The 25650-nt window shown below is 47.2% G+C and overlaps 6 protein-coding genes across 6 annotated transcripts; 4 read left to right on the top strand and 2 right to left on the bottom strand.

Annotated features, from left to right (window-relative positions):
- Positions 1–676: 676 nt before the first annotated feature.
- Positions 677–1658, bottom strand: BDW43DRAFT_30237 (H(+)-transporting V1 sector ATPase subunit F). The gene is made up of 5 exons (XM_032045227.1): positions 1512–1658; positions 1421–1455; positions 1328–1361; positions 1132–1269; positions 677–1041 (listed from the first exon to the last, which is right to left on the bottom strand). Exons 1-5 carry the CDS (start codon positions 1536–1538, stop codon positions 901–903), a joined length of 375 nt encoding a protein of 124 aa, XP_031902161.1. The 5' UTR covers positions 1539–1658; the 3' UTR covers positions 677–900.
- Positions 1659–1755: 97 nt separating this feature from the next.
- On the top strand, positions 1756–3463 carry BDW43DRAFT_30258 (Nur1/Mug154 family protein). Its single transcript, XM_032045268.1, has 3 exons — positions 1756–1784; positions 1857–2151; positions 2240–3463. The coding sequence occupies exons 2-3, from the start codon at positions 1894–1896 to the stop codon at positions 3326–3328; spliced, it is 1347 nt and encodes a 448-aa protein (XP_031902160.1). The 5' UTR covers positions 1756–1784; positions 1857–1893; the 3' UTR covers positions 3329–3463.
- A 1846-nt stretch (positions 3464–5309) lies between these two features.
- Positions 5310–6986, top strand: BDW43DRAFT_269796 (putative NTP binding protein). The gene has a single exon (XM_032041278.1). It carries the CDS (start codon positions 5514–5516, stop codon positions 6957–6959), a length of 1446 nt encoding a protein of 481 aa, XP_031902159.1. The 5' UTR covers positions 5310–5513; the 3' UTR covers positions 6960–6986.
- Positions 6987–7555: 569 nt separating this feature from the next.
- On the bottom strand, positions 7556–10080 carry BDW43DRAFT_30191 (methylenetetrahydrofolate reductase (NAD(P)H) MET13). The gene is made up of 4 exons (XM_032045142.1): positions 9899–10080; positions 8972–9809; positions 8045–8916; positions 7556–7990 (listed from the first exon to the last, which is right to left on the bottom strand). Exons 2-4 carry the CDS (start codon positions 9793–9795, stop codon positions 7839–7841), a joined length of 1848 nt encoding a protein of 615 aa, XP_031902158.1. The 5' UTR covers positions 9796–9809; positions 9899–10080; the 3' UTR covers positions 7556–7838.
- Positions 10081–10565: 485 nt separating this feature from the next.
- On the top strand, positions 10566–11692 carry BDW43DRAFT_269791 (orotate phosphoribosyltransferase). Its single transcript, XM_032041277.1, has one exon. The coding sequence runs from the start codon at positions 10743–10745 to the stop codon at positions 11490–11492; it is 750 nt and encodes a 249-aa protein (XP_031902157.1). The 5' UTR covers positions 10566–10742; the 3' UTR covers positions 11493–11692.
- A 5949-nt stretch (positions 11693–17641) lies between these two features.
- ags2 (alpha-1,3-glucan synthase Ags2) lies at positions 17642–25484 on the top strand. The gene is made up of 12 exons (XM_032048680.1): positions 17642–18079; positions 18134–18309; positions 18363–18459; positions 18502–18561; positions 18592–18595; positions 18626–18667; positions 18698–18935; positions 18966–19420; positions 19457–24290; positions 24341–24546; positions 24605–25115; positions 25179–25484. Exons 1-12 carry the CDS (start codon positions 17726–17728, stop codon positions 25225–25227), a joined length of 7026 nt encoding a protein of 2341 aa, XP_031902156.1. The 5' UTR covers positions 17642–17725; the 3' UTR covers positions 25228–25484.
- Positions 25485–25650: the final 166 nt, after the last annotated feature.

Genomic DNA, 25650 nt, shown 5'->3' with positions numbered 1-25650 from the left:
ATGACTTCGGAGTTTTACGCAGTTACTCATCTTTTACGAGTATCTAAGTCTCATGGATCCAAAACATGATTTCGTCCGCACTTAAGGTTATGGAGCCCGAACCGACGCCTATCGTGGAGATTGACCCACCTTCACAGGTTTCTCTACAAATGTTGGGTGATTGAATGCCCATGATATCAGCCTTCCTCTATAAAAGCAAAAACATTTCCATATCACTCACTAAAACTGTGTACCGCCGCCCTCTACCAAGATGGCTAGACGTAGTCCGGGGATGTCAAACTCCCCGGCCGCCTTTTCAAGTACCGGCTCCCGACATATGTTCATTGACTCTTTCTTACGTGTACGAAGGCGATACGGCTCAGCTTATGGAGCTTATCAGACAAAGCATTTACCGATACACACATGATATTCTACGTATGCGTCCCTGTCCTTGGCCATCGTGGATCTCATAAGCCCATCCATGCACTCCGCGCTATATCGATAGCTGGCGCTTTGCCGGATCAAATTCGCAGGCTCCTCAATCTTCAAAGAGGGGATGAGATGAGAATCTCTCTTTTTTACTGGCTGGAAAAACACCAACTATGCCACTGGGATTATGGTTTCAAATACTGTTATTGTTCCTGTCAACTTGTCCCTTACCAACCATAACCTGTCATTCACAAATTATTTACGAGATACCACAAAATAAAACTTCTTCTGCGAGAAAGTCACTCCGACTGGGTTATCAGATTGAAGCCCATTCTGTACCATATAAAGAACGGTAAGCATCTAAGAGTTCTACATGCGTAACTCTTGAATAAACTGGGTATCATCCCTTTGCACACATCCATTATGCCACAACCACTTAGAACTTGACCACACGATGAGATCAGAGAAAACGGAAAATGAGGCACCCCGTATCTATTCTCCAAACAACCGTCGCACCCGCTTGAGAACGCTATCCTTCTCGGGGTCGTATGGGTGGTCCTTGCTTGGGATTTCTAGAACGGCAGGGAATGCGTCGGCGAAGGAATCAACACTGTGTCGGATGCGCTCTGCAATCTATTCCCATCGGTTAGCATGACTATGAATGACGATGAACAAAAACAGAGCATCTTAATCTAAAACATTTGGAGCCTTAGAATAACATACGTGTTGATTGATGAGGACAATAGCAATGTCTTTTCTTTCTTGAGTAAAGTTTTGGAACGCTTTTTCGATCGTAGACGTTTCGGTCTTGGAATCTACCACGAGAAAATTCCGTTGGGAGTCGGGGGGATCTGTGACATGCTGAATTTAAAGGGCCGATTAGCTCAGGGTCACCGACTGTAGCTGTCGAGGTACCTACACCGACACCTGCGAGAAGAAGTCCCGTTACCGAGCTAAAGAGAGGGATTAGCAAAATCCTTCCCCTGAAATAAGTCCATGGGCTGCGAATTACTCTTCATCTCCGATAACGGCAAGAAACTGCCGGTCCTGTTTTGGGTCAGCTGTCTGTCTGGTGCCAGTAAGAGGGGAGATGGTTGGTGTACCTTATATGCCACGGCCGAGGCCGCCATTGCGAGGGATATGAAGGGCCCGAGAAGGAAACGCCTTGGAGGTAAATGTGATCTACAAAGCAAATAACAGTAGGACAAGGGTGACAGTGTCCCCGGAGAGTCTCGACTTCCCGTAACTCGATCGGACAGTCGTCATAAGTGGCCCCGACGCTGCTTACCTAAGCGCGCTTTTTATCCTTGTGTTTTGTATGTTTACACAAGTGGGACCGAAAACTTGCCTCAACTTGGCGTTTTGTCTTGCCAAAGGTATGTCCATGTTGTTCACTACCATCTGCCTTTTGGCATTAGTTCCTAGGCTAATACCTGCCCGCTTTGTAGTTTTTCGCGCTACCTTCATAGCTTTACCGGCGTCACAATGCCCCGGCTCATACGCCGTCGACCATTGGTAGAGCGTATCAAATCATATCTGAACCCGTTAGACTTCCTCCTATGGTTGTCGGAAGAGATTGATGCAAATGACTGGGATCAGTTCGAAAAGGATTGGGCGCTGCCTTTGGGTGTGGCTCTGAACGTGGTCTTCTTGATCGCAAGAGCCAACTCTCGTCCCAGTGGTAGTAGAGCCATCGATGATGTCTTCGGCGATGATGGAGGAGCTCCTTGGCTTAGCTGGCTTGTAGGTGGCTCTCCTTTTCTCATCTAACACCGTCTTTTTCTACTATGACATGGGCGTGGTCCGACGCTAACAAGCACCATCGTTACAGACTTCCTTCATCGTTCATCTACTCGTCGGTTTTACCGGGTTTAATGCGTTTTATACATTTTACCGCAAACGACACTATCGCATGTTTGAAGCATCGATCGATCGGGCACCTGCCACACCATCAGCTCACCGTGTACGAGTTGACTCAACACCGGCCTCGCCATTGCGATACTTGACCAATGTGGTTTCAGGGTCGGCACGATCAAGAGCGCACCCCGATGCGCAGCGCGATGTGTGGGAGCTTGCAGTCTGGGATCCGTTACCGATATGTCTTCGGTTGTTTTGCCTTTTCAGCCCTGGACATGTACTGGTCTACTGGCTCTTCCTGCCTACACAATTATCAGATCCGCGACCAAGTGTTACCATAGTGACAACGATCTTCCTGACGACCCTGCTATCAGTGCAGATGACCTTTTTATCCTCATCCTTTACGCAGCAGGCAAAGGATTCCGCTCTTGTCCATAAGGAGGTGTTGAAGGAGTACGACACGAAATATGTGCATCCTCGAACTCAACCTCTAATGAGAGATGTTGGAACTCAGTTCCACAACGCAGACGCTACTCAGTCCGGCTCTGAATCAAAATCTAATAAAGTTGATACTTATACTCCTACCTTCGTCATTCAGCGGGGATTTAAGACCAGTCCGAACCCGAACTACCTTAAACACGTTGATCCGGATGGCATGTCTTCCGGACGTCAATCCCTAGCCGGAACCCCTTCTGGCCCTTCTCAGTACCGAGGCCCACTGCAAACACCAAGTCATTTACGGGATGCTTCTCCTATCGTTCGAGGGCCCATCTCGTCAATTCGCCAGCCACAGTTTCGTCAAACCCCTACTGCCACGGGGGACGGCGGGAGTCTTGGTATTTACTCGCATGCTAATTCTCCGTTGAGGAAATCAGCCTCAACAAACTTTGAGCGTCGCCTTCAAAATACTGGGGATTTCTTCTATAGAGAGCGAGGTGCAAGTCCGATGAAGAAGCCATCTAGTCCGCTCAAAAGGAGCAATGTTCCTGGCGACGCAAATCCCATGGCGTCAAGCCCGGGACGGAGTCACCTCGAGTCACGCCGGCAAACAGGGAGGTTCTAGACAATGTCATGTGCTGTTTCCAGTGAAAAGGGGAACAGTATGATTGGCAATCCGATGCACCACGCATTCCTCGGATTTCTTATACCGTTCACACACATATAGTCTTGTGGACAAGTCTTATCTAAGCATATGGGAGGGGAGTCTGGGAGTTCTAGGTCTTTTTATCGCCTTAGAGGTTTTTTTCCTATTGTGATTAGGGGGTATAACGTCCACTCATATCAGCTCGGGAATGCAGGTCGATAATGGACGCGGGCCAGCCACTGTAATATATGTTCCGTGCCGCATTGTTGCGACCTGTGGGAGATTTAAATGACCCACAACATCAAATTAAGAAGCCAAAATATGTTCCAGTCTTTTCACTCCTGCTAAGATTACCTGTTTGCTCCTGCTTGGGACGTGCCCAGATGGGCATGGGCATCGTTACTTCCCATTCATGATCCACAAACGTGAACCAAATTGAAAGGCACTTGCCAACTAGCGTGCAACTACCATGCCAAATAGCGTCACAGGCTAGACCACACATTCCATGTTGGGCCATTCTCGTTTGTTGTTGCATTCCTTAGAGTGGTGAGAGCTGGGTTCCTCAGCATTCCAATCGTATCATTACGCACGTCATCCCTTTGCAACTTGGAATCAGCCTGCAGAGCAAATGTTCTCTCGAAATCTTCTTTCATATGTTCTGTCGTGTTTCGATGAGTCTTCAGTTCCATCGCCGCACGGCAAACGCCCTCGAAGGCGTAGTGATCATACAATCCTCTCTCGAAAACGAGCAACAACTCGATTCTCTTCTGGGAAGGAATGGTTCAGACGAAGGGCTGAACCTGGCCTAAGTGTCGAAGCCTCCAGCCTTCCCCATCGGACGAAAATGGAGGAATACATGCATTTGCCAAATGGACACTTGCTCAACCTTGAACCCCGAGCTCGAAATGGCGGACGTCCCACTCTCATTAACGAAGGCGCGGAAAACGACCAAAATGAAGCATATACTACGGGCTTGGACCAAAAGCCGGCTGGATTGAAGGGAGGCTCCCCCAAAACACCGCCTCAGAGTCTCTTGCGAAGAGGTAGGCCCACCAAGCTTCCCAAGCCAAGAGTGTTTGCGGATAGGGCTAGGGACCAAAAGAAGGAAGAGTCTGTCACGCCCAGGATAAAGGAGCAGAAGGTCAACACGCACGTCCAGAATAGACAGTCCCCGGGTGCCGCAAACCGTGAATCACCAAAGGCGACGGACAAAGACCGTGAGCAATATTGGCGAAAGGTCCGAGAGAAGTTCGACAAGGACTCGCCTACCTCAACGCGGAGTAAAGACAAGCAGAAGGACTATTATCAGGAAGCTTACCGAAAAATTCGGTCTTTGGCTAGCACGCCCAAACACGAAATTGCCAAACATAAGCTAAAAGTCGCGAGCCCAACTACTCGTGATGCAAGACTATCTGGGCAAGGTGCCAAGGCCAGCACCAAAACTGCGGGCCCTAGCGTCGATAGTCAAGGCAGCCCTGCGTCTAAATCCCGGAGCCATTCCGCAAGTCAGATTGCTTCTCGCTCGACCAAGGATAGACAGGCAGCCCAAGAGACCCGTGAAATAGCGCTTCAGGGGTCTCCAGAGAAGATATATAGTACGACTGACTCGTCCATTCATTCACACCCGTCTATATCGCCGGTGTCAGGCCCCAGTAGCTCGATGACTGAGTGGGAGGATAGATTTGTCGTTAATATGCCCTCAGCGAGAGATCCAAATCCGCCAACGATGAGCGTGGAGCAGATTATGGAGTTCCAGAAGAGTATTGAGAAAGTGCATAAAGAAGGCGAGACGATGCTTGATCCAGATACCCTACCAAGTCCGCGTACTACGACGCCTGAAGATAAGCCGAATCCTCCAGAACACGAACGAAAACAGCTGGGCACCCTTGATGGCCAAGATTCACGCTCGACAGAGGTAGATGATCAAGCGCCGACATATGGTCATAATCGCTATTACTCGCCTGACGAGATCGGAAAGCAGCGCTTCAGCACTATATGGGAGGAATCTCCATCAAAACCAAAACAGAAGGCGCCCGAGCCGAATCCGGACGGCTCTTTTTTAGGGTGCAGGGAAATCAATGGCCCAAACGACAAAAACCCCGACGAGATCCTATTTTTCTCGACGGCCAACGAGCGCCCAAGAGTAGTAGATGTCTCGGTACCAATGGCCAAAGCGAAGGAGTGGAAGAAACTCGCAACGCCGAGTCACCCGGCGACACCAGCATTGGAGGAAAAGACTGTCGTTCAAGAAGAATGGAAACCAATTTCTCAGAATTTGAAGCATGCCCAATGCTCCAAGCAGTCGCCGAAGACGATGTGTCGCGAGACCACATGCACGCACCAGGAAAAACCAGAGATGTCTGCGCGTATTTCAGGCAAAGAGAACACACGCCACGCTGCCAGCACAACGAGAATCCCGGACCAGAGAAAGAACCAGGGGGACGATGTATTCATTATCACACCCACTATCACACGCACTATGGTGACTATGGCGGATACGAGAAGCGCTACATCGACGCAAACACGAATACAGCAGCCCACGTCTCGAGTGGCAGGCGAGACAGTCAAGGATGCGAGGGTGAAGCCACAGATGAGCTCTTCACCATCAGGGTTACGACGAGCGACCCAAAATTCGTGGGAGAGATCACACGTAACTTATACAGTACCTTCAAGAGGCACTCCCATCACAAGCACCCCCGTGGTACAGCAAACTCGAGCAGAGCTGGAACACTTGGGCGTAGAGAGGCGCCGAGCTATACGTGGGTACATCCGTATGCCAGGCATGGTAAAATCGCGCACAGAAAATCTCGGTCAACGCACACATAATTCTGCTTCATCACACGTGTGTGTTGCACCGCCGAGCAACGAGAACCAACCCCCTGCCAGGAGTGTTTCGGACTCGTCTCAATTCTTTCCATCCTCGGCCCAGGATATTTCTCCCGCCAGTTCGCTCACCAGGGATCAACGAAATCAAAAAGCACCACCGCAGACCGCTAGAATTGTTGAAGTGGCCGAATTGGATGGCCTTCAAGTTGATGATCCTAAAGAAGAGAGTAGGACAGATCACAAGGAAGACCACAGGTCGAGCGACAAGTGCACACCAAGAGAGCATGCTCGTCTGAAAGTCACCGACCTACATGCTGGTCTGCAAGCTAGTGTCGTACAGCCGGATTACCGGGGTGTATTGAATTCGGTGACTATGAGTTTATTGATGGACATCTTCGTTCTGTCGGCTGCACAGGCACAAGGACTTTTTGCTCAAATAATGGACAACAGGCATTCGAGGACAGACTTGTTCAGGGTTGCCTTGAACTGTGTCCTGAACATGGCTGAGCATTGCTTACATGTTTTCAGGAACCTGCTCCATGCTTGCTCCGTTTACACTACAACAGGGGCCTGGCCTAGGCCAAGCGAGAAGGATTTTGCTCGCTTGCTGACCGATCTTTATCAAGCCACGATTTACCTTGCTGCTCTTGGTTTCATCATGATGCTTGTAGGTCGGGCGCTTGGGTATGTGGTTTTGATTGGAAGCTGGATTGTGTGGTTCATAAGGCCTATCGGGTGGCTTTTAGGCGCTCTGGGAAGAGTTCTACTGGGCATGACGAGCTGACATCATTGATACTTTCCTTGTTCTTGTTCTTTTCATTACTTGAGTGGCAGGATCCTCGTCTCATGTATTATTCTTATGTTTAACATCCTTCTGGGGACGCCAGTTATTGTTACGACCCGCTATGCAATACAAGGCATTCTTCCGTATCGTCGCGTGCCATTATCCCTCCCATTCTTGACTGGTAGGAAGAGCGTATAACCTTGAGAAGAATGGAAGACAAGAGACGTCCATCATTAAATTGAGATTGAAATTTTTTAATTTTCTTTTGTCTATACGATGTCTTGGAGCTTCTATTCAAGACTCGAGTAAATAGATTCCGTTGAATTATATCAAACACTTCATGAAGAAACTCCGTATCCCGTGTTGAAAAGGATCGCCTTTTTTGTTTCTCATGAACCCAACTCCGGTGTCATCCATAGTGTTGAATTATCGTAAGGTCTCCCGTTTTATGTAGCCCTGCTCTTAGTTGAAGAAAAATGAAAAGAAAGGAGAAAGAAAAGCGAGATACAGAGCTGAGATAGGGATGTGTAAAGTAAAAGAGAAGAGAGCTTTGGACTCTATCGGAGACTGGTGATTATCATGTTGAATATTGAGATTCTCGCGCTCGATGAGAAATGAAAATAATCGGGTGGGGTATAAGGTTGAATGTTAAAAGCCATGTTGAAATTAAGTAACGCTCAAGAAGAAATCGTTGAGAGGTCTTCAATTCATATCGCCGTAAAAAACAGTTGGGCCTTGGGGAGTGTTGTTGTGTACCCCAGGCTGGTATCGTTGAGATGTAGATGTTGAATTAAGAAGTTGTAGTAAATCGTTGAAGAAATGCTAGGAAAGTTACCGTACAGGCAAGGGCCTGCTGGAATTTTGTTTATGACGTGGGAGTTAATTCTTTACGGCGATCTCGGTCGCGTCGGCCGTTCCGTTTTCTTGGGATTTCGAGTCGATATTTGCGGTGACTTCGACGTCGAAATCTCTTACATGCAGATCCTTGAACAGTTCAAAGAGAACGCTGGTATTGTGGAAGTCGTTGTTGACTGGACATCAAAGGTTAGTAAGGTAGAAATGCGTTAGCTAGTGGCGCCACTCACCAATATTTACAAGGTACCAATTGTCCACGAGACCTTGAATCAACTTCCTGCTGGGGCTTGTAGCATCATGACACTTAGCCCAATCTTCACCTAAACGGTATGCCTCGTCCTTCCAGGCTAAGAAACTGATCGTTTCTACGATAGTGGGTTGGACAACCTCTCTTCCTGCGAAGATACCCCAGGTCAAAGCGTTGGGGCTATCACGAGTGTTGGTCCGCAGTTCACCAGACTTTGAGATAGCATGGTAGGTGAGGTCTTCATTACTTTCGATGCGCGCAATCAGTTCATCAAGTAAGTACGGAGGAACCAAGAGTTCAAGGTATGCCTTCTGGTAGACGAAGCCGTTCTTCGGACCCCATCCGTACACAGGGTGGGACGACCTGGCTCCATTGACAGCCGGCTGTGAGTTGATAGTGAGGAGACCTCGGTTATTGAGCTCGATCAAGTTGGCCTTAATAGAGTTCGCTTCGGAGCTGATGGGCGTGTCGCTCCAGGGCAACCGATTCAGCTGGCCCTCCAAGTAACGGACGAAGATATGCGAAAGGTCCCGAATGGACTTCGGCTCACCCCACAGCTGAATATTCTGTTCATTTGTGCCCTTGAGGCCTATGCCATAAGAGTCAAGCTCACCAAAGGCGGGAGATCTGGAATCGGTCCAGCGACCGTTCGGGAACTCGTCCCATGTCTGCGTGCGTGCGATGTAAGAAGAGTTCCGGTTCCTCCAGAAGATCGGGCGAACATCCTCCGCCCTGCGGTTAAGGCCAAGCGAGGGCCGCCAGGGCAAGGGTCGCTGGATGGGTGTCTCCTCAGAGGGCATAAGTTTCAACTCTTCGAGAACCAGCTGTGTTGCTTGGGCGAGGTTCATTGTGTAACTAATAATGGTTATAAGCTTTTATTTTGCAGTAGGGGAAGAGGATTCCAACTTACAAATGCAGATGGTTGAGGCCAGCTGCCAGAAGCCTCCTGCACATATCTGCGATCAGAACCTTTCCAATCTCCTTGACAGCTGCATCGTCATTCTTCACGGGCTCCAGAGCCTCGAGCCAATCTTCTGGGATATGGATCTTCGTCCAGTTTGCTCGTCTGATAAAGGCGGAATAAGTTTGAATAGGCATGATACCAGGAATGATAGGCACGTTGATTCCCTTGGCACGACACTTCTTTACCCAGGCGATGAATATATCCGTATCGTAGAACATCTGTGTGACAATAAATGTACTTCCTGCATCGACCTTTTCCTTCAAATGATCGATCAAGAGATCCACATCTGGGTTGTCGTCCGCACCTTCTGGGTATCCACCCACACCAATGTCAAAATGGTTTCCATACTTGTCCCGAATGTACTTGACCAAATCCTTTGCATAGCGAAATCCTCCATCAGCAGCTTCCCATTTCTCTTTCTCACGAGGCGGGTCACCACGAAGGGCCAAGATATTGGTGCAGCCCGACTTGTAGGCGGCCTGTAGGGCGGCATCTACCTTTTCCGTCGGCATGTCTGTACAGGTCAAATGCATGCAGGTCTCCAGCCCGTACACCGATTGGGCCACATTAACCATTTCACAAGTCAAGTCTGACAACCGCCCTCCGGCGCCCCATGTGATATCAATGAAGGACGGACCTAGTGCGTGCATTCGGTCCATTCTGTCATACAGGTTTTGCACACCTTGCGCGGTTTTCGGAGGGAAGAACTCAAATGAGATACCGACTCTTTCAGCGGCCTCATTTTGGGCCAGCTTATCTTTGATATGCATAGTGTGTTGTTAGACTAAATAACATATGGAAGTTAGCGGATACATTCCGAGTAAATGTAGTACAACACCGACTTGGCTGTACGGTTTAAGGATCTGGACTTACAGCGATGAGAGTGCGCTTGTACGAAAAATGAAAACCAAACTATCCAGGCTTAAAAGTTGTCTTAACCACTGTTTAATTCGTTCCTGGTCTTGAGGTCACCGGCCCTGCCAGGAAATGCAATGTTAATAACTCCAACGAAAAAAATTCGTTCGACAAGCAGATGAAAAAGAATTGAAAGAAGAAAGCCTTCGCAAGATCAGGTTTCAGAGAAGAAAAGAGAACAACGTTAAAAAAGAAGAAAAATCCGGCTTTACGTGAAAGCAAGGGGAGGGTTAGATAACCTATCGTTGACTACGTAAAAGAAGGCCGGACTTCGGAGGTTGACGAGCGGCACGTGTCCCACCCCCAATGAGTCAGTTTGACGAACCCCAACAGTGTTTAAGGTATCTCAGTGCCCCGTTTATGGGAAGCGATGATATATAGGGACACTAGTTTGCCCAGAAACGCCTGAATAAGGTAGATTGGGCGGTAAGTAGAGTGGGAGGAAGTTGGGGAAGGAGTAAGAGAAGGTAAAAGAGTCCAGAGCTAAGACGATACGTCGGTCCGATCCACGGGCTCCCCCAACACCCCTCATTCCTGCGCGATTGGCCTAAGGCCTCCGCCCACCTTGCCCCTCCTTTAAAAATTGCCTAAAAGAAAAAGATAAAAAAAAAAAAAAAGAAAGAGAGGACCCCATCAGCCGTTCTTCCCCCAGACCAGACACATCTCACCTCAAGAATTACTACTACTATTACTGCAACACCTACTCTTTTTTATTGGTCAACCAATTGAGGCATTCAAATTACTAGCCTTGTTCCATTACAACTCGAGATCTATCATTAAATAAAGTAAAAAGAAAGGAACAATGTCCGCCGCTACCATTCCTCCTCCCGCCGCCGAGCAAGACTACAAGGAGACTTTGCTTCCCTTGTTGATGAAGAACAATGTTCTCTCATTTGGTTCCTTTGTCCTTAAGTCTGGTCGGGAATCTCCATACTTCTTCACCTCTTCCCTCCTCCATACCGCGCCCCTACTCCGTGCCACCTCCGCGGCCTATGCCAGCGTCTTGTCTACCCCGCCATTTGTGACCGCTAAAGCCGACGGTACTACGACTCCTAACTTCGATATCATCTTCGGCCCTGCGTATAAGGGCATCCCGGTCTGCGCCTCCGTCTTGAACGAATTGGCCGTGCGGGACTCTCTCTCCGCCTCTGCTCAGGGAACTTGGGACAACGTCAGCTACTCGTTCAACCGCAAAGAAGCCAAGGACCACGGCGAAGGTGGAAACATTGTCGGTGCTCCGCTCAAGGGCAAGCGTGTGGTTATTGTCGACGACGTCATCACCGCTGGAACCGCCCTCCGCGAGGCAGTGAGCATCATTCAGAAGGAAGGCGGAATTGTTACAGGCGTCGTTGTCCTGCTAGATCGTGAGGAAAGGGTCAGCGACGCCGAGCCGAAGAGCGCTATCGGTGTTGCACAGAGGTCTCTTGGTGGAGACATTCCCATTCGTGCCGTGATCGGTCTTCACGATTTGATCGAGAAGCTGGGTGATAAGATCGGAGAGTCCGAGATTCAGCGTTTAAAGGACTACCGTGCTCGCTACGGAGCGGAGTAAATCCGGTGCTCTAGCAGTATAAGATAAAAATAGACGACGAAATGATTATAAATGTCTCGTAAATACACCGCTTTGGGGCTCATCCTTTGCCGGTTCTCTAATGTATTCTAAAGCCTGGTCAAGAGAGATGTCCATTGCGTTCTTGTCTTCTTTGGGTTTTCCTTCTAGCTGATGCAATAATGTTGGTTTATAATTTGACCTGGTTTATGTACTATGTTCATGTATGTACGATTATTTATGATGGATGTGTCAAAATGGAACTTGTCATGTGTATTTTTGTTTATATATATCTTGGGAAACGTCTCGGCTTTCCAAGCGAGATTTTGTCAATATAGAGCAGATCATAGTCTTGGAGCTGAGATTGGACACTTCTGTTTAGACCTAGAAGAGACCAGATTTATTGGTAGACAATGCGTAGTAAAGAAATAGATATAATGATTTCGGTGGAAACGTCTACATATAACTTGAATATTCTTCTACGTTTGCAAAAGAATATATAGTTGGTTTAATGTAATCAAACTAATATAAAGGAGTATATATACAATAGAGCAAAGAGACTTTTTGCAATAAAAGATACATGATACTCCAATGAAAGAAGATGTTATCATGTTATCACTTATATGATAGAAGATAGTTGTGTTACCCTCATCAACCTCTCACCGAAATTAGGCACGCCCTTCTTCCCTTTACTGTCAACAACGAGGGCGAAGACAACACCTAAAGGGATCGATTCCCAATTCAAATGTCAGTTTTGTGGCTCGTAAGTATCTATGCGACTACTGGCTATGCACCATTGTTGTTACTACCCTCTTTTAAATAACTCTAACTGGACTCTCCTCCCTATACAATTGCGGGTTCCTAATATTTAACCTATTCAAGAATTTAGATATACTATACCTCTTTAGTCTTACTGGATAATCTAGAGCTTATCATTATGGCATAGGGTGAAGACCATTGGAGGTTTTCTCCGCTGACTTCTGTCTCGAGTGGAACGGACTCTTTCCAGAAGACTGTCTTTGCACCTATCTCCAAGGATACACGACTACTCGGACACCGAAGGAGTCCGAAAATCTCCGTGCAAATGATGGCAGGAGTAATCTTCCCGTAATTCATGTTAAAGGGAGAGATAGGTATCAAAGGCTTCACCGAGACTTACTATTTTGTTTGTGTGCGGAGTCTCGATCCCACGGAGCCACGGATGAGATACGGACAAAACAGTCTTGCTGGGTGACTTGCATTCCCCGTACCGATTGCATAGCTTGACACTACAGGAACTGGGCTTGCGATTTCAAGGAACCACTCTCGCAGATACCAGCCATTTAAGCTCTAGCATGGGCAGACGAGCTCTGCTGTAACATTACAGTGCGCGAGTTGATTGCATGCAGACACGGATAAACTTCTTTGTAGCAGGCAACAGTGGCATATAAACAGATCAACATCCTTGATCCATACAAGTAAGGAATCAGAGCAACCAAGGTGTTTGCTACCGTCATAGCATATGTGGTGCCATTCTGAAAATCCGCCTCAGAAAGACATGTCTGTGGCGAGGTGAAGTCAGCTAAGGATTACATTCCCGTCTTGTACAGACCCCGAGAAAGGCAGGCCATCAAGGGCAGACGGTAGAGTCGGTGAACGATGAGAGGGAGGTCCTGCCACTCATTTTGGTGTTAATGAATGCCGAAAGTGGATACAATGTTGGACGTTTACTTGATTTCCAACAGTTGTCGGACTCGGCCAGCGCGCTTATAACTGCTATCACAAAGTTTCACCGGTAACAGAGCGTGTCAGGAAGGTAAGTATTCTCAGAAGGGTTACTAAAGTTGACATGTATTGCTCACTGCTGCGCCGAGTAGAACGAGTCAAATTCGCCAAGGCCTGCAATATCGATGTATATGATATGTATGGTGACTCCAACGCGGTCTTCCATGTGCCTATAGGACTTACTGGCACCTGCACGATGGATAAGCTAGTCATTTTTGGAAGATTAAAAAGCGGAGGTGAAGCATGCGGTTGAGATGTAATATTTGCAATGGTCTAAAAAGGTTCGGTTTACGACGCACCGATTATGCACAGGGAGGCTCGGTGAATGTTGCCTCCCTGTTTGTTACACGGATATGTCAGCTCAAGGCAGACGTTTTTCCCTTTCAGGCCAGACGTAAATCTGAGATGGCCACACCGCTTTGGTCCCTTGTTTATCATTAGTAGTACTTCTGATATCATACCGAGACTCGCTTGCGACGAATTTAGTAGACTGTTGTAAGGACGTGGGACAAATCCGATGTTGGGTATTACCGCTCCTTTCATTCTATTCAATCCTATCGCAACAGTTGTGCTGTCCGGTAGTCATTGTGTACTGTACCTCCATACGAGGCGAAATTATCTCAGAACTCGAACTGCGCCAGGTAAGCCGAGAAAGGGCAATGCCGTACAGAGTGGAGCCATGAAACGAATAGGCTTCATCATACATAGGAGCTCTTTGCCATTGTTGGACAATGCATGGTCGGGTATAATGTTCCGGGAGAGAGGAGGGAACAAGGTTTTGAGCTACTTCAAATCGATGTAACACATCAGATAGCCCAGTCTGGTTACTTATATAGATATACGCTCTAGATTCGCGTCGGCTTTTCCGGAGTGGTTGATCGCCTCAGATAATGATGCTAAGGCCGATATTGGAAGTTGTCGCTGATTAGCAATCATTAGAGCAACGCCGTATAGATTAGGGTTGTGCTTCGGCTGACGGAGAAACTCTTCAAGAATTATTTTTTTCTCTTTTACCATATGCGTCTTATATACATATCTAGATGTAGGAGCTTGGAGGCCGAGCACGGACTATATAGGTGGACCAAGCCGATGTGTTGTTAATCATGTTTATGCTCCTTGGGGACAGTTTACCGAGATCCTGGCAGCGATCATCCAAGGGTTCCCCCTCGTTAAGGCGGTCTGTAGTGGGCCCCTTCTCCCCCTACCCACAACGAGATCCGGGGGCCACACGAATCGGGCGCTACCGGTCTGCCCAGGTCTTCCCCCACTCAGCTTTGAACTCCCTACGCATCCATGTCTATGTTTTGTTACTAGTTAGTCATTAGTCTAATAGTATATAACAGAGTAGGTAGCTAGTCGGTCTCCGATAAGGAATAGTCAATAGTCACCATCAAGGCCCACGGCGTTCTGCTCCGCAAGCTTATCCGGAGGTACAGCTAGTTTATGCATTCTATATGTCATTCGATGTGACAGTTGTTCCAACGCTTTGGTATATTCTAATGTGTATGTACCTATGATAAATACTAACAGACTACTGGGATAGTTCTTCCACCCGTGCCTCCTCCAGCAAGGGATCAACCCTCAGGATAATAGTTTCAAATCACTCTGCCGTTTCGATACATGGTATCATTCGGGAATATCGCCAGGATGAGTTGTTGTGTTTCTTGCGACAAGTCGGAGCTCTGGAGAACGGACCTATTAGGAAAGCCGAGCCTATTAAATTCAACTGTTATGACTAGTAATTAGCTTCGGTCAACATATGTTCCGTATTATTATTTTTTATTTACTCAGTAATATCCGGTTGAACTCAAATTTTGAGATCAATTTGCAGGGAAATTTCCAACGAAGAATAAAATTAATCCACGTCACCATCGACTCCTTCTATCTAGTTCTATTAACCTCTCCCAAGCCATGAGCCTTTGCGTCAAAAAGACTAATCCACCAATCCGTAAGATGTTCCTGGGGTATGACCGACCAATTGCCTGGTAAGTTAGGTAGCTTTGTCCCCTTGCATCTGATAGAATCTCAAACAAGCCTAGAAAGGGTAAAGCGTCGACAGGTATCAAGAGGTTTATGAGAAACTGGTAGACCAGCCAGCCATCGATTGCAACTTATTAACTTTACGATACTAATCGCAGATATAAAAGTATCTTCGCTTCTATTATCTCAAAACCACTAAAGCAAGGAGACGCATAATAGAATAATATTAATAAAAGAGTTTCAATCTGGATCCGTCCCAAACGCCTTACAAACGCCCACTTCTGTAATATGAATATGTATAATTATTTACGCTATCTCTGTACGCTGTCACGTTTTGCTTTTCTTTTCTTTCTTATTTTAGGTTATAGAAAAAAGAACTTATCAAGCGTTCGGCAGCCGACTAGAAATGCGCGGACAACCTCACTGCAGATTATGGTCAACCTCAGCAAATCGAGCCTAAGCATAATCATCCCCCAACAATTCGAACATAGATCAGCTGGAGCGATAAGCAAAATGGAATTCCAGCACTGAGCTCCTTGCCCTAAATGATACTGGGAATAAAGAGATAAATGAACAATTTATGGGTGAAATGCACGTTGACTAAGCAGAAGAAACGATATGAGGTGTCATAATGCCACTGCCATAATTGGTATTGTAAAGATAAGTGCTCTCTTATTATCCCGATCATCCCGGTGAAAAATAACAAATATTGTGACATCATGTCCGTGTCCTCGGTTCCACATGGCATATCAATACTACGACTACTGATAGTAATATGGAGTAATATTAGTTTGATATCTATCGTCTATTATCAGACTAGACTGTTGTAGAACTATGAAAGCTCCAATAGCAGATGCCGATACCTGACTTATTCACTTATCAGTGCCAAAGGCCGGTTAAATATGCTGCAGGTCCAGTATCTTCAGCGTAATGGATAGAACCTGTCCACTAGAATAAAGTAAACAAGGGTATCAGCAGGAAGCCGTTACGTCGATAAGTTTTGAATGGGCAGAGTCCCATGTAATAGGAGCGTTATGGCGGTTTATTATTTTGACTCTTTACTTTTTCTTTTTCTCGGGGCACCTCGTGGAATATCCTTCTGTCAGGTGGCCATGTAGAACTTGGACAAGAATTCAATGTTTACAACCAAAAACTCCCAACGTATGAGTTGTGTAAAGATAACCTGACTCAAGAGTAGGGGTCTAAAGAAGCTATTCAAGCTCGCCATGGTATAGCCTAATGATAACGTTTGTAAGCCAACAGGTAGGTTATGCATACAACCTCACATTGAGTGTGAGTACCACGTATCTATCAAGTACATACTTTACCGGAAATTGAGCGGCATATGCTATCCATCACACTATTTAATTATGCATAAAATCTCGCATATGCTTTTCTAATTTGGAAAAGGCAAAGTATCGGTAAGTATCATATCTGAGGCTGTTTGGGGCATCTCAGAATGAGGAAATTGGCTGATAACATTCAACGTGAGCCTTTTGATATATCAGATAAGTGGGGATGGAATAGGTGAGGACCACCACTAGGGGTACCCGATCAAAATGACACCAAATAACCCGGACCCACTCGTACTGTAAATAGTATTGCGTTAGAAGCATGCAAGAGGAAGAGTATAGCTGCATGCTATGCTATCCTCCTTCGGTACAATCGTTCGCCCCTCCCAAACTTCCTTTGAGCGCAATAGCCTTACTGAGTCTACCATCTCGGTCAGCGAATGATTGAGTCCCGAGCGATCATGGATAGGGGTGGCTGATCTTGAAAGGGAGGGCCTTAAGCTCCACTGTACACGCGCAAGTGTCTCCATATACCTGTTTGTCTATTCATCTCGCAGGCCGGCAAACTAGATGTCTTGTCCTCGTTCTTTTTTTACGTTTTTCTTTACTTTTCTATATTTTCAATTTTTTTTGGAGAAAAAAAACAATGAAAGAAAGAACGAAACTCTGTTTGAGCTGTAGTATCATGAACTGGCAGTGTAAGATCGTCGGTTACTTTTCTTGTTCATGCTGATATCGATTCCTTGTTGACCCTTCTACCTGTCTGTATAACAGAGTTAATGCTGCCCATTTCTAATCAGCAACTCTGGTTCCATTATCTGCAAGATCTCGGACAAAATTCCTCGCACATATACTTTTATTATATTCCCCCCCCTTTTATTTCCTCTTTCTCCTACTGCTCCATTTCTCACTGCCACTTCACTGCCGCCACCGATCTTCTTCCGGCCCCCTCCTCTCCCTCCCCGGTAGCCTGTTACCTATCAGACTCCCTCGACGGACTTTCCTCTCAGGTGTCAAGACACATAAAGAGGGAAGAGAGAGGCTACATCTAGTTTGGGAGAAACTCGCCCTCAAAACCTCTTATCCACCCACCCTTTTATACATCCTTCTACCTTTCCAGCCTTCATTAGTCTTCTTTGAGCACATGTCGGCTGTGTAAAGAAGACGTTGCTAAGCGGCTTATTTGAGTGACCGTCGGCAATGAAGTGGGGATTCACTGGTTCGCTGCTTGCGTTGCTCGCAGCAACAGCAACAGGCTGGCCCTATGATGAATCCCTGGTCGACTATAACTTGAATGCGAACAAAGATACTACCAATCCGGCGGAGTATACTCATGCAGAATGGAAAGACCATAAGTATCATCCTTCTCCGAAAACTTGGCGTTTCCCTTTCTATACCCTGTTTATTGACCGATTTGTTAATGGTGACCCCACCAACGATAACATCAACGGGTCTCTCTTTGAGCATGACCTCAACTCGAATCAAATGCGTCACGGTGGTGATGCGGTTGGTTTGGTCGATACACTGGACTATCTACAGGGGATGGGTATTAAGGTTTGCTCTTAGCTTGCTCTTGGTGCACGGCTTGTTGCTTACTGAGCTATTCAGGGAATCTATTTGGCAGGTACTGTGTTAATGAACCAACCATGGGGCTCAGACGGTTACTCAATTTTGGATACCACTTTGCTTGATCAACATTTTGGCACTATTCAAATATGGAGAGATGCGATTACCGAAATACACAAACGAGGGATGTATGTCCTATTTGACAACACTATTGCAACGTAAGACGCCCTTTTCGCCCGAGTTGCACATTTTCATGCTAACGCAAAACCAGCATGGGCGACTTGATCGGGTTTGAAGGATATTTAAATACTACTACACCATTTTCAGTCAAAGAACATAAGGCGCTGTGGAAAAGCAATCGTGAATATGTCGACTTCCGTTTTCACAACGATTACAATTCCACATGCGAGTACCCCCGGTTCTGGAATGAGACTGGTTGGCCCGTCGACCAAGATGTCAAAGACCAGCTGGTTGGATGTTACAATAGCGATTTCGACCAGTACGGTGATAGAGAAGCTTTCGGTGTCTATCCAGACTGGCAGCGTCAGTTGGCAAAATTCGCTTCAGTTCAGGATCGTCTACGTGAATGGCATCCTAGTGTCAAAGAGAGAATTATTCGGCACTCCTGCATGATTATAAAGGCCCTTGATATTGATGGATTTCGATATGATAAAGCAACGCAAGCTACAGTGGATGCTCTCGGCGACATGTCCCAAGCTTACAGAGAATGTGCTCGCAGCGTTGGCAAGAATAACTTCTTTATCCCTGGAGAAATCACCGGTGGAAATAACTTCGGTTCTATCTACCTTGGGCGCGGAAGACAGCCAAATCAATACCCTGATTCGTCCCTGGCTTCGATGAACATGACAAACAGTTCAGACCATCAATATTTCTTGCGTGAGGACGGTCTACAAGCGTTGGATTCGGCTGCTTTCCACTACTCGGTGTATCGTACCCTCACCCGATTCCTCGGGATGGATGGTAATCTGGCTGCGGGCTATGACACACCGTTGGACTGGACCGACACCTGGAATATTATGGTAATGACCAACGACATGATCAATGCCAATACCGGCAAGTTTGACCCCCGCCATATGTATGGTGCTACAAACCAGGATGTCTTCCGTTGGCCTGCTATCGAGCTCGGAATTGAAAGACAGCTCATGGGTCACTTCATCACAACGCTGCATCTACCCGGTATTCCAATTTTACTATGGGGTGAGGAGCAAGCCTTCTATATACTAGACTCCACTGCAGATAACTATATCTATGGCCGTCAAGCAATGTCTCCCTCCACTGCATGGAAAACGCATGGTTGTTACGCCCTTGGTTCGTCACAGTATTACAACTGGCCTATCAGCACAGGTAGGGAAGGGTGCCATGATGAGGCTGTTACTTATGATCACCGGGATCCCTCTCATCCTGTCCGCAACATCATCAAGCATATGTTCCAGATGCGACAGGACTTCCCTGTTCTAAATGACGGATACTCAGTTGTAAAGTTGTCAAAACAGACCCATGAAATTCAATATCCTGGTTCAAATGGTACAGCAACAGAAATCGGCATATGGTCAGTTCTGCGTGATCGAGTCGCAAACGTCCAAGACCTAGGCGATAACGGTGACAACGAACCTGTGTGGCTGGTATATCAAAACGATAATAAGACTGTGGAATACAAATTCGATTGTGGAAGCAATGACTCCGCCTTGATTTCTCCGTTCATCACAGGTACTACCGTTGTTAACCTCTTCTATCCTCATGATGAACACGAACTGAAGGATGGCCCAAAATCGCTTCATCTCAACGGCACCAACACCACGAATGGTTGTTTGGATAGTTTACAGCTGAAGCCCTTTGAGTTCAGGGCTTACGTTCCAAAAGCGAACTTTGTCAAGCCTCGTCCTATGATCACTCAATTCGAGCCTGGCCATGATGTGCCTCAACTTTCCAAAGTCGGCCCTAACGATTCAGAAGACATCGACGTCAGCATTTACTTTTCTACGAAGATGGATTGTGACAAGCTGACGAAGTCCATTTCATTTCAGTCCAGTACTGAAGCTGGCAAGACACCTTCCATCAGCAACAGCAGTGTCAGCTGCAAGGATGTCAAGGGAGATGACCCGAAGTGGACTGGCCAAATCCCAAACGCTTGGGTCTGGACGGCAAAGTTGACTGGCGTATATAACGGCATCCATCGGTTGACTGTTAAGAATGCTACTAGTTCCGATGGGCATAGTTCTACCCAGGCAGTGGACCATTTTTTGATCCGAGTGGGCCAAAGCGATAATCCAATGGTGTTCACCTCTGCCAACTACTCTACCTCCTTGCTTAACCAACATGGCAATGGGACCCTTTACATCCAGCACCGTGCAGCAGGGGCAAATAAATACCGCTACTCAACAAACTGGGGCTCCTCGTTTTCAGACTGGAAAGACTACCATGGAGGAAGCGATACCATTGAAGAACTGCCTTGGAGTGGGACGGACAAACAAAAGTGGCAAGGAAAGCACGTACGAGTCGAATATTGGAACAAATTGTCTGGCAGCAGTGACTATGCCCAAGAAGGCGATTTTGGATACGACCGGCCACGACGTTTTCCCCATCTCTTCTTCAATGGGCCCTTCAATCAGTATGGTTATGATGCCGGCCTGGACAACGTTGTGAAGCTGGATAGTGATGGCATTTGGAAGTTCAGACTCATGGCGGAATTTCCCGTACAAGGACAGTTTAATGTTTGGGGAATGAACCCAGACGGTCGACCTGATCAGAGCTACGTGCTTGGTGATATAGACAATGATGGTGTCTTGGACCGTATGCCTCCTTCCTCGCTTAGTTCCACGGTAGTGAACATCACAGATATCCCCCCATCTCCATATGTTGCGTGGAATCTTGGTGTTGATGATGGAACTTTGCGGGTTCATCTTCTGCCGACGGGCTCCAGGGCAATCCAGATAGCTGTTTACTTCCTCCTCTGGTTTGTTCCAATTGTCACAGCTATCGCTTGTGTGTATGCCTTTGTGAAATCTTTCTACCAAGTCAAGTTCAACCAAGTCGGAGTCAGTGAAAAGAAAACAATTCTTCCACTGGTACTTAGAAGAAAACTTAACCCAAACGGAACCGGGGCATCAATCAATCCCTTCATGCGACTTGCGAATAAATCTGGATTCTTACAGAGCACGTCTGCTTTTGGAACAGCAGCTTCGCGAAGACGAACGACCTTGATTGCTACCATGGAATATGATATTGAGGACTGGGCCATCAAGATTAAAATTGGCGGTCTAGGTGTTATGGCTCAGTTGATGGGTAAACATCTAGGGCAGCAGGATTTGGTCTGGGTTGTTCCATGCGTAGGCGGAGTTGACTACCCTGTAGATCAGCCGGCCGAACCTATGTTTGTGATAGTGCTTGGGAACTCCTACGAGGTCAAGGTACAATACCACAGGCTAAAGAACATTACATATGTTCTTCTTGACGCCCCTGTTTTTCGCCAACAGACAAAGGGCGAGCCTTACCCTGCTCGTATGGATGATCTGGACAGTGCAATCTATTACTCTGCTTGGAATCAATGCATTGCAGAGACGATCAGGCGATTCTCCATTGATCTTTATCACATTAACGACTACCATGGATCTATTGCTCCTCTTTATCTTTTGCCTCAAACTGTTCCCGTGTGCCTATCGCTTCACAATGCCGAGTTTCAAGGACTGTGGCCCATGCGCACCCAGAAGGAGAGGGATGAAGTCTGTTCTGTTTTCAACCTTGATCTCGATACCGCAAGGCGCTACGTCCAATTCGGTGAAGTCTTCAATATGCTTCATGCCGGGGCAAGCTACCTCCGTGTGCATCAGCAAGGATTCGGTGCAGTGGGTGTTTCTAGGAAATATGGCAAACGTTCCTATGCCCGCTACCCTATCTTTTGGGGTCTGAAAAAGGTCGGCAACCTACCAAACCCAGACCCTTCGGATACTGGTGAATGGAATAAAGAACTGCCAAAGGATAGTGAAATTCAGGTTGACCCGAGCTACGAGGCAAGCAGAGGAGAGCTCAAACGTCAAGCGCAGGAATGGGCGGGCTTGGAGCAGAACCCTGATGCCGATTTACTGGTATTCGTTGGAAGATGGTCTATGCAAAAGGGCATTGACCTTATTGCTGATGTGATGCCTGCTGTTTTGGAGGGTCGTCCCAATGTCCAGCTTATATGTGTTGGTCCAGTAATTGACCTTTATGGTAAGTTTGCTGCACTGAAGCTTGATCGTATGATGAGGCTATATCCCGGGCGTGTCTTTTCAAAGCCCGAGTTTACTGCACTTCCACCATTCATTTTTTCTGGTGCTGAGTTCGCCCTTATCCCATCTCGTGATGAACCTTTTGGTCTTGTTGCCGTTGAATTTGGCCGTAAAGGTGCCCTTGGAATTGGCGCTCGTGTTGGTGGCCTCGGTCAGATGCCAGGTTGGTGGTACAACATTGAATCCACGACAACATCCCACCTCTTGCATCAGTTCAAGCTTGCTATTGAAAGCGCCTTGAATTCCAAGACTCAAGTTCGTGCAAAGATGCGTGCGCGGTCTGCAAAGCAACGTTTTCCCGTTGCCCAATGGGTCGAAGATCTAGAAATCCTGCAGTCCACTGCGATGCGGATCCACAGCAAGGGACAGACAAAGTCAAACAGTCAGCCTCTCACGCCTTCTGGCTATACCACCCCAAGTGGGATGATAACTCCCAATGGGATGATGACGCCTCCTATTGCATCACCTGGGACCATGACTCCAACAGGGATGCAGACACCTCCAATTGCCCACTCACGAGAAGGAAGCTATATAAATATCAGCGCCAATCGTGATAGCGCTTATGGACCCCAACAGCGCAATACCATCATTTACAGTGATTTAAGTCCTAATGGCAATGAGCAACCCAGGTCAGGACTTAGTAGACAACTATCACTTGGTGTCCGGGCTGGACCAGGTCATCTTGTGCGCCGTGGCCGCCGTCGACTTAGAAGAAGCAGCCATATGAGCAATGAGGAGAGTGGTACAGCTTCTATGACAGAAGAAAGCAGTGATGATGATTTGTTTCCCAGCTACTATGGAGAAGAAGAATACACTCTCACACCAGAGCAAGTAGAAGAGGGGCAGCGAGTAGAGACTGCTCAACAGCGAAATGCTCAGAGGCCGCTTGCATCCCCCACCAACTCAGACATTGAAGATGGGATCACACCGTCTGCAAGACCACCTTGGGCTCAGCCTGGAAATCGACTTAGTAGCGCATCTGTTCTCTCCGTCGATTCTATTGTTGGTGAGAAGAAAGATTACAAGTTGCAGAAGGTTGATCCATTTTTTACCGACAGCACTGGCGAATACTACCGGGCGTTTGACCAGAAGCTCGAGAAGCTTAATGGATCTAACTCTGAATCCCAGCTTTGTATAGAGGAGTATCTTATCAAGAGTGAAAAGAGATGGTTTGATAAGTTTAGAGATGCAAGGTTGGGACGCAATCAATCTCCTGCTTCTTCTATCTTCCAGACCAAGGTCGAAAACAACACGCCTATGAGCTCAATCTCTCACGAGGACATGGGTTCGCATGAGAGTGGTAGCGACCCACGCACGGAAAAGGACGAATTCCGTCTGGGACATGATTATATTCCCCCATCAGGCTTAAAGAAATGGATGCAAGTTCGAGTCCGCGGCTGGCCTGTATATTCGCTTTTCTTGGGCCTAGGTCAGATCATTGCAGCCAACTCATACCAGATTACGCTGCTTGCTGGTGAAAATGGCCAGACAGCGGAGAAGCTTTATGGTATCGCGACAGTCTATTGTGTTACCTCTATTATCTGGTGGTTTTTCTTCCGCTTCTTCAAATCGGTGTTCGTTCTTTCTCTTCCTTGGTTCTTATACGGCCTATCATTTGTCATTATTGGAGTAGCGCACTTTGAAACCAACAGTTTTGCTCGAGGATGGATCCAGAATGTTGGAAGTGGTGTCTATGCCGCTGCTTCATCTAGTGGATCACTATTCTTCGCTCTCAATTTCGGTGATGAAAATGGTGTTCAGGTTAAAGACTGGGTTTACCGCGCATGTCTGATTCAAGGTTCTCAGCAAGCATACATCATTGGGCTTTGGTATTGGGGAACAACGATTTCTAGGGCTGTTGCCGATGGTGTTACCGATGTCAACGGCGGCATTATTAACTCCTGGAAAATGACGTATGCTGTCCCTTTCATACTATGAGGCAATTGCTAACAGCCTATTCTAGTGCAATCTGCATGCCGATCGCTGCATTCCTTTGGGCCATAGGCCTGATAGTCTTCTTCGGTCTACCGAATTACTACCGTCAGTCACCAGGGAAAGTTCCGTCATTCTATCAATCTGTCTTCCGACGTAAGATCGTTCTTTGGAACTTTGTAGTGGTCATCCTGCAAAACTTCTTCCTCAGTGCACCTTATGGACGGAATTGGGCCTGTAAGTGCACCATACTCATTTCCCCCAAGCAACTGCTCACATCTTGTGTCCCACGCAGTCCTTTGGAGTTCAAATCACGCCAAAGCCTGGCAAGTCGGTATCCTTGTGGTTGTCTTCTTCGGTGCTGTCTGGGTAGCAATATTGTGCCTCTTTGGGTACCTTTCCAAGCGCCATAGCTGGATCCTACCTGTATTCGCATGTGGTCTGGGAGCTCCACGCTGGGCTCAGATATGGTGGGGTGTCTCAGGGATGGGCCTGTTCCTTCCCTGGGCAGGCAGTTCTGTTAGCGGAGCACTCGCGTCACGAAGTCTATGGCTCTGGCTCGGTATCCTAGACGCCTTACAAGGCCTCGGCTTCGGTATGATCTTGCTCCAGACCCTGACTCGAGTACACATCTGCTTCACTCTGCTTGCATCTCAAGTGTTGGGTTCGATCGCAACGATCGTCGCCAGAGCATGTGCTCCCAACAAGATTGGCCCTGGACCGATCTCGCCGGATGTTACTGCCGGCGGCAGTTCTGTCGCAAACGCTTGGTTTTGGATTGCCCTGTTCTTCCAGCTGTTGATCTGGTAAGTAACCCGTCTCTGCCGATTATTGCGTCTATACCAGCGAGTCGCTAACAAATCCCTCAGTGCCGGATTCTTACTATTCTTCCGGAAAGAGCAACTCACGAAGCCCTAATGCGTAGCTGCGAAGTCAATATTCAGCTACCTCCAGCTCCCGTCCACCCTCCAGCTCTTCATACACGCATACGCGGCAATCAAGTATGCATTCATCTCTGTGCAGGAGGCCATGATACGGGTTCAAAAATCTGGATTACTCAATCCACGCAAATAGACTACCTGCAACCAAGAAAAAACAGAAAGAGACAAAAAAAGGGACACAACAGCGACACAAAGCGGGAATAAATAGAAGCAAGAGGAGGAACGCACACGAACTGAAAGGGATTCTTCTTGTACATTAATTTTATGTCTGACGTCCGATATGGAGGATTTGCTTCTTTTTATTTTTTTTGCTTTCATAATTCTTCCAACATCCGCCCAGAGATAACAGGCGGAGGGAGAGGAGGAACGATCTCACTGCATATTTACGAGATACGGTGCT

This window comes from Aspergillus alliaceus, assembly GCF_009176365.1.
Source record: "Aspergillus alliaceus strain CBS 536.65 unplaced genomic scaffold BDW43scaffold_12, whole genome shotgun sequence".
NCBI lineage: Eukaryota > Fungi > Ascomycota > Eurotiomycetes > Eurotiales > Aspergillaceae > Aspergillus > Aspergillus alliaceus.
The sequence above is the reverse complement of the archived record's forward strand: the minus strand, read 5'-3'. Positions and strand labels throughout refer to the sequence as shown.

Bases quoted from the DNA above. Each gene is read 5' to 3' on its own strand.
- BDW43DRAFT_269796 (XM_032041278.1), top strand. From the start codon at position 5,514: ATGGCCAAAGCGAAGGAGTGGAAGAAACTCGCAACGCCGAGTCACCCG.
- BDW43DRAFT_30237 (XM_032045227.1), bottom strand. From the start codon at position 1,538: ATGGCGGCCTCGGCCGTGGCATATAAG. The intron at 1,456-1,511 runs GTACACCAACCA...GACCCAAAACAG, and splicing joins CCTCGGCCGTGGCATATAAG to GACCGGCAGTTTCTTGCCGT. The intron at 1,270-1,327 runs GTAGGTACCTCG...CTTTAAATTCAG, and splicing joins TTCTTCTCGCAGGTGTCGGT to CATGTCACAGATCCCCCCGA.
- ags2 (XM_032048680.1), top strand. From the start codon at position 17,726: ATGAAGTGGGGATTCACTGGTTCGCTGCTTGCGTTGCTCGCAGCAACA. The intron at 18,080-18,133 runs GTTTGCTCTTAG...TGAGCTATTCAG, and splicing joins TACAGGGGATGGGTATTAAG to GGAATCTATTTGGCAGGTAC. The intron at 25,116-25,178 runs GTAAGTAACCCG...CAAATCCCTCAG, and splicing joins TTCTTCCAGCTGTTGATCTG to TGCCGGATTCTTACTATTCT.
- BDW43DRAFT_269791 (XM_032041277.1), top strand. From the start codon at position 10,743: ATGTCCGCCGCTACCATTCCTCCTCCCGCCGCCGAGCAAGACTACAAG.
- BDW43DRAFT_30191 (XM_032045142.1), bottom strand. From the start codon at position 9,795: ATGCATATCAAAGATAAGCTGGCCCAAAATGAGGCCGCTGAAAGAGTC. The intron at 8,917-8,971 runs GTAAGTTGGAAT...AACCATTATTAG, and splicing joins GGCCTCAACCATCTGCATTT to TTACACAATGAACCTCGCCC. The intron at 7,991-8,044 runs GTGAGTGGCGCC...TTTGATGTCCAG, and splicing joins TTGGTACCTTGTAAATATTG to TCAACAACGACTTCCACAAT.
- BDW43DRAFT_30258 (XM_032045268.1), top strand. From the start codon at position 1,894: ATGCCCCGGCTCATACGCCGTCGACCATTGGTAGAGCGTATCAAATCA. The intron at 2,152-2,239 runs GTAGGTGGCTCT...CCATCGTTACAG, and splicing joins CTCCTTGGCTTAGCTGGCTT to ACTTCCTTCATCGTTCATCT.